Source organism: Pseudoliparis swirei, chromosome 2, assembly GCF_029220125.1.
Source record: "Pseudoliparis swirei isolate HS2019 ecotype Mariana Trench chromosome 2, NWPU_hadal_v1, whole genome shotgun sequence".
Classification (NCBI taxonomy): Eukaryota; Metazoa; Chordata; class Actinopteri; order Perciformes; family Liparidae; genus Pseudoliparis; species Pseudoliparis swirei.
The window spans coordinates 6,021,358-6,029,495 of NC_079389.1; the positions used below are offsets into that span (position 1 = coordinate 6,021,358).

Genomic DNA, 8,138 nt, shown 5'->3' on the forward strand with positions numbered 1-8,138 from the left:
CTGAACAAAACAGTGACAGAAACAAAAGTATACAAAGTATAAGCACTTCTTATGCATAATGGCTCCTTTTAAAATGTTATATTAATATATTATTCTGTTTTAAATCATTAACAATTATATGCCAAAGCAATTGAATCTTGTAGTATATGTGTGGAACCATGTGTAGAGATTTTAGATCCTAATCTGTAGATAGAATAGTATTTTACTGCATTATGTTTCTTTCTTTTAAGTAAAATTGCATTCATAAAAGTAACTAGTAACATAATTGTCAAATAAATAGAAACAGGTACAATATTGTAGTGCAGTAGAGGTATAAAGTCAAAAGAGAAATACTTAAGCATTAAGATTTACTGAGTTTATTCTACCACGGTGGCCCTTAAGACATATTTTAGAGGGCTATTTGCAACCTACAAACATATGTGGTTAAAATAATAATAAAATACCATTATTCCTTTCTGTAATCTCATTCTAACCACCATACATAACGGAGATCACACGTCAAATACATTTCTTTTATTTCAAATGTTTCATAATACAAAACCAGAAGATCTACAACGTTCATTTCTTTTCTGCTTTGACCTTGGGACTGAAGAAGGACGCCATCGTCTTCATGCCGGTCTTGTCCACCTTCGCCAGAGATTTCTGAGCCGCAGTCATCTTCTTGGGCGGCTGGAATAAGGAAGAGGGGGAAAAAAGTATCAATACAACTCCAAACCTTTTCATTACATACCAAGAACTTAATTTATAGCTTAGAAAACACATTGATCCACAAGGTAGTGCTTTGACCCATGCGTGTCTGTGTGTCTGTGTGTGTGTGTGTGTGTGTGTGTGTGTGTGTGTGTGAGCTACAGAAGAGGCGTTGACAAGCGGGACAATCGCTCAAGGTCTTCCCAATAAAAAGAAGCAGAGATTCAGACATGAAAGCAAACACACGGCTGCTCGTCGCCGTGACATCGGGTGGACTCACTTTCCGCGTAAAGTCTGCGCTGTTGAATTTGGTGTAGTCCTCCTCGGCCTCCACCGGTTGCCCGGAAAGTTTCCGCTTCTGCCAAATGAGGAAGTGAAATCAGATGTTCAAGACAAAAGAGGTTTCCACCACAGGAACACACGCACAGACAGACAGACACACACGCTGGGGTTCTCTTTCTTTTTTTAAACATCCGCAATATAAACGCACCAATGTCCGTGAGGCGGGAGGACAACAGGAAACATGAAGGAAGAGAAGAGGGGATGCTCCTCTGACTTCTAAGAGACAGGAACTTACCTTGGAAGGAGGTTCTGTCTCCTTTGGGCTTGTGAGCTCTGGTAACCTGGAGGAGGAGGAGGAGGAGAAGGAGACTTGATTACTGCTTCTCCCTGAGCTCTCAGGCTCATGAAGGCCTTCCGGTGTCAGAGGTCTCATCTCACTTGAGATGCTGGAGCAGCGCTGTGCTCAGGTCTTCACTGAGGTACTCGGAGATCAGGCCGTGGGCGTAGCGCCGGTAGTCCTCTGTGAAGAAGAACGACCCGGTGGGGCCAGGAGTTAGCAAGAGGAGTTAGCATAGGATGCTCCTTTAGATTTGGTGGAGTTGAGGAACGGTATTTGGGATGATAACCCCCTCGGTGTAACATCACTGCCATCTATTGGTCAACATCAACATCTTCCTCCTCACAGGAGGGCGAGACTGGCACGTCACCGCGTGAGAAGGGCAGCGGAGGCCGCGTACCGTCGTGGGAGTCCGACTCCGACTTGACTCTGATGTACGTGGTGGATTGGACTCCTCCTCCCACGGAGACGTTCCTGGCCTTGAGCACGCCGACCGTCCTCTCCACCTCCACAAACAAGTCAAAGTCAAACCAGCCGTGGACTTTCATATTAAATAGTGTTCGATGAGCTCTTCTGAATACCTTTTTCTTCAACCAGTTCATCGTCTTCTCCGGGCTGTATCGGTGGAACATCTGTTTTCCCACCTCTGGAGGTACGAAACACGGCGTTCACACGGTGCCACCGGCGTCGTAACGGAGCGACATCAGCGTAATTTTATTTGATTTGTTTACCTTTTTCCTCGGCAATGTGGTGCAGGGAGGCCAGGGAACGCGTGCAGCTCAGCAGCCTCGAGCAATGAGGGAACTCCTCATCCTCAACAACTTGATCCACAGGCTGGAACTTCTCCTGAGCAAGTGTACATAAGAGGTGTAAATAAAAAAAATGGGAAAAAGTAATTCATATACCGTTAGGGTTCTATAAAAAGGCACGATAATCAAACTTAAATTACCCCAGCTAATTATGGTGGATTCATTATCACGCTGGAGGCCAGTGGCGGTGCGTCCATAGAGGGCGCTAGGGCGCCGCCCCTCTTAAGATTTTGAGATGAAAAAAAGTTTCTGTCTCTGAGCTCCTTGGGCGGTTCCTTCTGACGTGCACTGTGAGCTGTCAGGTCTTATAGAGACAGGTGTGTGCCTTTCCTCATCAAGTCCAATCAGTTTGTTTAAACACAGCTGGACTCTAATGAAGGAGTAGAGCCATCTCAAAGAGGATCAGAAGGAGTGGACATCATGTGAGTTCAATATGAGTCACAGCAAAGGGTCTGAATACTTATGACCATGTGATATTTCAGTTTTTCTTTTTTAATAAATTAGCAACAATGTCTACATGTCTGTTTTTTTCTGTCAAGATGGGATGCTGAGTGACAATGAGAAATAAAATGAACTTTTTTGATTTTAGCAAATGGCTGCAATGAAACAAAGAGTGAACATGTTAAAGGGGTCTGAATACTTTCCGTACCCATGTATGTTGCAATGAGAGGATCCCGAGAAGACAGGAACACAAAGACGGTAGCTCCTCCCTCTTCTCTTGTAAAGCTTTTGTTCCCAAAGCACATGTCACAATAAGTCTGTGAATCAAACTGCTCAAATGAACATTGAAACACGAGATGCCCTCCTCATGCACTTCTCAGTATAAGAGACGGGGGTCAACATCCACATTTCACGTGTTAAATAAAAAGCTAATATGACGCTTTCGGATGACTTCGATAAATCAAGTGAACACTGTGGGGAATCACAGAGGGAGTTTTGTACTAAAAAAAACAAAGTATTGATTCGATTAACTCATCATTTTGACCTCAAGTTAAGCTTCTGTAATGAACACCCTGGATTTTGCCTCCATGGGACACACGCAGTGGCGGTGCGTCCATAGAGGGCGCTAGGGCGCCACCCCTCTTAAAATTTTGAGATGAAAAAAAAGAAGAAAAAAATAAAATATATACTGTCAAAAAATATTATATACCAAATCATTTAAATAGTAAATATACCGTGTTGACGCGCTAAATGTGTGTGGGAGACCGTCAGCCTGTCAACAACCACTTAAGTTAAATGTGACATAAATAATATATCGCCACTCATCCTCACGGAGAGAAGCCCCGCCCCCTTTACGGGCGCCGGCCCAACGTGTGTGTGCGGCAGCGAGCAAACATTTCACGGTCGTTTCGGCAAGGACGGCTTCTCATTGGCGGATGAAACGTGAATCTTGGGGCACAAACATGTGCGCCCTGGCCAATGACATTGTTTCTTATTTCACGTGACTGGACTATTCGGCCAATCAGAGACCGGTATCGTTCCCTCAGCCAGAGAGCTCCACGGAGCTACGGGAGCAGGTTGCTAACGGAGCTGTTAGCTGGAGGCTCAGTGAGTAATGCACTGTTTAGTTTCCCCTGTCTGTTGTTCCAAAGTCCTGGGACTGAAACTCTCTGGACTACAACTGGGGGAGGGATCTAAAGAGCTGCAGACAAGTGTAAAGGACGAATCTTGCCACAGTTATCTAGCTTACAGCATGAAGCTAACTCGCTAACAGCATGAAGCTAACCCTGTTTGCAGAGCAGAGCAGCAGAAGGAGACCGAACTGGCATCGAAAACACAACGAAGAAGTTCTGAAAAACAGACACATTCCCTCCAGAATAATGGAAACAGGCTCGTTACAGACATGATTGACTTTAACCAGAGAGTTATGGAGAAGTTTGACCACTTTAAAGAGAGGAGGCTACTTTCCTTTACACGTAGTGGGTCTACTCTGTCACCCAATGTAACATGTGATCTCTCTGACTCTATTCTGCTCTGAACCTCTTTCATGTGAGGGTGAACCTCTTTTATTCTGTAAACCTCTGAAACCCAACCCAATGTTCCTTAAAGCTGCTCTGAACCTCTCATGCCCAAAGTTACAGTGTGTTGATAGTTGTTGTTGGACAGTGTTGAGCACGCTGTGTTCTTTAAATAAAGCTTTGTTTTTTACAATATTCTACTCAAAACCTCTTTTCTTCTCATTGTTGAGTGCTATTTAAACCGCGTCGCCCAAGTGCGCCGCCCCCCCCCCCAAAAAAAAAATTTCACCAGCCGCCACTGCTGGAGGCCCAACATATAACTTAGTTTACGATGCATTTTGACATGTTAGTCCATAAAGACTCCATCGTGCATTATTACAGCCTAATACACCACCGGAACAACCACCGTGAGATGAAGGCAGATTTCAGTTTCTCACCTCTTTGCCAGATTTGATCAAATAGGGCATAATGAGAAAGAGAGGATCCATCGGTGTTACAAAGAGAAGTCTCCCATCTGTTGAGCAAAACCAAAAAAAAGAAGAGACAACTGTGAAGATACGCCCAATTAACAGACCACCGATAATATTACAGAAGATATATTTAGATTGACAAACAACTTCAAACTGTAATCCAACATTTCATACGGTCACAAAGGCAGGTCGTATTAAGATTACACACCAGTTGGCATTGTGTGAACCTGGTTAGCTTATGTCATTATACATAATACACGGACACTATTCCTCCAGACATATTACATGTGTGTTTACATGTTTATGACCAATGCACCTGGGGTTTCTGCGTGGATGATCTGGCTTATTTGGAGCATTATTAGTTAATCAGCTATTTTAGAGCTGAGAAAATGCTGCTGATGGAGACTAAAAGTAGCGTGAGCCGCGTTTGTGATGATGATGATGATGATGATGTTCATGATACCAACCTCTCTGTACGGTCTGGCCGACGAACCAGGAGTGGAAATCTTCTTCAAATGCTTTGACCTCAAACAGCCGTACGTCACCGCTACTCAGCATGTACAGAGAAGCCGCATCTGCCGGATGAAAATATGCAAAAAAATAACTGTTAATTTTTTTTTTTTTATGCCGGCCACAAGATACAGAAACAGACTGCTGGGAAAATTCAACGGCTTGTATTTTGTATGTGTGGGTTTAAAAAATATATATATACACATCCTCATGTTTTGCTTTTATCACATTATGACATGTCCATACAGTTTGGTTCAGACTGCCCCTAACTATCATCTTTTATTATTCATCTGCACCTGAAAACCAGTTATGTTTACATTCAGTGCTACTCAACAAACACATGTGTGTGTATCCGTGATGCATTTCCTTCCTCGTTAAACATTTGCAAGATTAATAACATATGGACCAACTTGTAGAAAACAGTTCAAAGCACTACTAGGAGGTAAAACAAATAAAAAAGAAATAATCCACATGGAACATTCAATATTTTAAGTACTTTTGTAAATTCCATTCGTTCAGTCCCTTTATTATTACAGTAAACTCTATAGATTTAGGTTTCTATGCACCTCTGATTATGGGAATTTAAAATTCACACGTTGTATTATCTTCTGGAAAGACAAAAGAAGAGGGTTGACCTGTGGCGGGGTTCCTCAGTCTCACAAAGGCTGGGTCACTGCCGTGCTTCTGCGTGTCGATGCTCGAGTCTGTGGACACCAGAGCAGAAGTTAGGATCCATGATGGAGCATCTCTCAGAGAGCATCACTGGTCACTCGGAGAGAGCATCACTGGTCAATCTGAGAGAGCATCACTGGTCACTCTGAGAGAGCATCACTGGTCACTCAGAGAGCATCACTGGTCACTCTGAGAGAGCATCACTGGTCACTCAGAGAGCATCACTGGTCACTCTGAGAGAGCATCACTGGTCACTCAGAGAGCATCACTGGTCACTCAGAGAGCATCACTGGTCACTCTGTGAGAGCTTCACTGGTCACTCTGTAGGGAATGATCACTTTTTATCAATCTGAGAACTATCCTAAAAAGTTAACACTTCTGTTGGAAAAGTAACTAACTAACGCTAAAAGTTATCCAACTTACTTCCTGTGGTACGAGGCTACAATTAGAAGCATGATAGCATAATAACACGTCTAGCTTGAAGTAAATAACGACGACAGCTATCAACAAGGGCTAATAGCGTTGCTACGTAACGTTAGCTAGCTCCGTTAACGTGAGCTCCAGCCGCCACCTACCTGCAGCTATGGCGACCCAACTGCTATTTGGCACCGTTGGCGTTCGCTTCCTTTTAGTCGCCATGTTGTGTAATTCAGCTCAAGTTGATGAACTTATGTTGAAGTGCTTGAATATAACTGCCTGCAGTGAAACAGTGTTTTGGTTAGCGAGAGTCGGCTCTGCTGGACGCGACCACACGGGCTCAGAAAAGGCGCCTTTTCTCACAATAATCTCATTATTACGCCGTCCGCTAATTTTCTTCATAATGTTTTAAATAAGCTATACCTGACACGTTTTCAAACACACATAAATAGTTCTGCGGTGAAATACGCTGAAAAGAAGACTAAAAACAAAATGTTATGGTATTTTAAATTCACCCCGTTCAACCTGTTTTTAAATTAAATGGAACAGTCCGCGATGACGTCACGTCAACCTGCAGTTTCTAAGTAAAGCCGCTAGAGGCCGCTCAAGCATCGCGATACTATTCACATTGTGGGTCTGAGCTTTGCCCTACGCGGTTTATCTCCGTGTCATTAGCTGATATGTTATAAATGATGGTTTCACAGAGAGCCGGAAGGTGTCCGCTCCCAGGTGCACGTTGTTTGGTGACCGGTTGTCTTTTGGCACACTGGCACGCAGCAGATCGGGGTCTCCATCTGTCCGTGGAGAGGAGGGCATCTCTCACTCTCTCTCTCTCTCAGGATATGACACTGTGTGTCCCAGCTGGTTTAAAGTGAGTCACTTGTTTATTTGCTTAGTTTTTTTTGGAGGGGGGGGGGGGGGGGGGGGTCTCCCCCTTGCACTGTTTATGTGCACGCTCTAATGAGGATGTGTAGGATGCTACGTGTGAGTGTGTGTGTGGGTGTGTGTGTGTGTGTGTGTGTGTGTGTGTGTGTGTGTGTGTGTGTGTGTGTGTGTGTGTGTGTGTGTGTGTGTGTGTGTGTGTGTGTGTGTGTTCATCTCTATTAGGTCAGATGAGATTAGTTTGGGGGTGCCTCTGATACGTTTGTTTAGCTTTCTTTTTTTTAGCTGTTGATTTCCCTCCCACCTTAAAGACCTCCACAGCACAGCCCGTCTACACATTTTGAATCAGCTTGATTTTTTTTGTCATGAAGAAGTGAGAGATTTGAATGCACGGTGGATGAGCCTATTAAAAAAAACCACTAGTTTCCAGTAGTCCCTGTGGGGATCAGCATGACGTGGAGAACATCTAGAGCCTACGCAGGGTGACTTATGTCTCCTCTGACTCGCTCGTCTTGATTTTCACCTCTTTATTTCCCTCTGCCTTTTCATTTTATTGTGTCTCATATCACTTTATTTACTTTTTCTTCGGCTCATTTGAAAATGTTGCCTGTCAGGACGATAATCCCCAAATCTGATCGACACATGCTCTCGTCTAAACCCTTTGAACGCCTGTCTCCTCTTCAAATCATGACTATGGGTCAGTGGTTAGCAGGTCTGTCTTTCAATCAGGGGGTTGGAGGTTCAATCCCCGCCCTAGCCGATGTGTCCTTGAGCAAGACACTTTACCCTAAATTGCTCCCTGTAGCTGCGTCTACAGTGTATGAATGTAACAGGATTGTAAGTCGCTTTGGATAAAAGCGTCAGCTAAATGACATGTAATGTAATGTAAAAAATCAGTTTGATTTACGTCTGTGGCAAAGAGAGAGCGTGAGTGAGATATTGTCAGTGAATTACTTGTTTTATGGGTCCCGGGGGCCGTGGGGGGGGGGGGGGGGGTATCATACACAACTGTCTGTGCGGCTAAACAGAATATTCCATGAAAGCTTTCTTTCTTCTCGGGGCTGCTTGAGAGAACGTCTGTGTTTCTGACTGCGGGGGAGAACAACAGGGGCCT

The 8,138-nt window shown here is 44.1% G+C and overlaps 1 protein-coding gene across 1 annotated transcript; it reads right to left on the minus strand.

The window, feature by feature from the left end:
• Positions 1 to 498: 498 nt before the first annotated feature.
• rnaseh2b (ribonuclease H2, subunit B) lies at positions 499 to 6,462 on the minus strand. Its single transcript, XM_056429444.1, has 11 exons — positions 6,301 to 6,462; positions 5,689 to 5,757; positions 5,011 to 5,118; positions 4,511 to 4,587; positions 2,038 to 2,152; positions 1,888 to 1,952; positions 1,707 to 1,812; positions 1,408 to 1,489; positions 1,265 to 1,310; positions 968 to 1,045; positions 499 to 669 (listed from the first exon to the last, which is right to left on the minus strand). Exons 1-11 carry the CDS (start codon positions 6,362 to 6,364, stop codon positions 559 to 561), a joined length of 921 nt encoding a protein of 306 aa, XP_056285419.1. The 5' UTR covers positions 6,365 to 6,462; the 3' UTR covers positions 499 to 558.
• Positions 6,463 to 8,138: the final 1,676 nt, after the last annotated feature.

Excerpts from the sequence above, each read along its gene's own strand:
- rnaseh2b (XM_056429444.1), bottom strand. The coding sequence starts at position 6,364 with ATGGCGACTAAAAGGAAGCGAACGCCAACGGTGCCAAATAGCAGTTGG. Across the intron at positions 5,119-5,688 it reads ACTGAGGAACCCCGCCACAG|ATGCGGCTTCTCTGTACATG; the intron begins GTCAACCCTCTT and ends TTCATCCGGCAG. Across the intron at positions 1,490-1,706 it reads GGAGTCGGACTCCCACGACG|AGGACTACCGGCGCTACGCC; the intron begins GTACGCGGCCTC and ends TCTTCTTCACAG.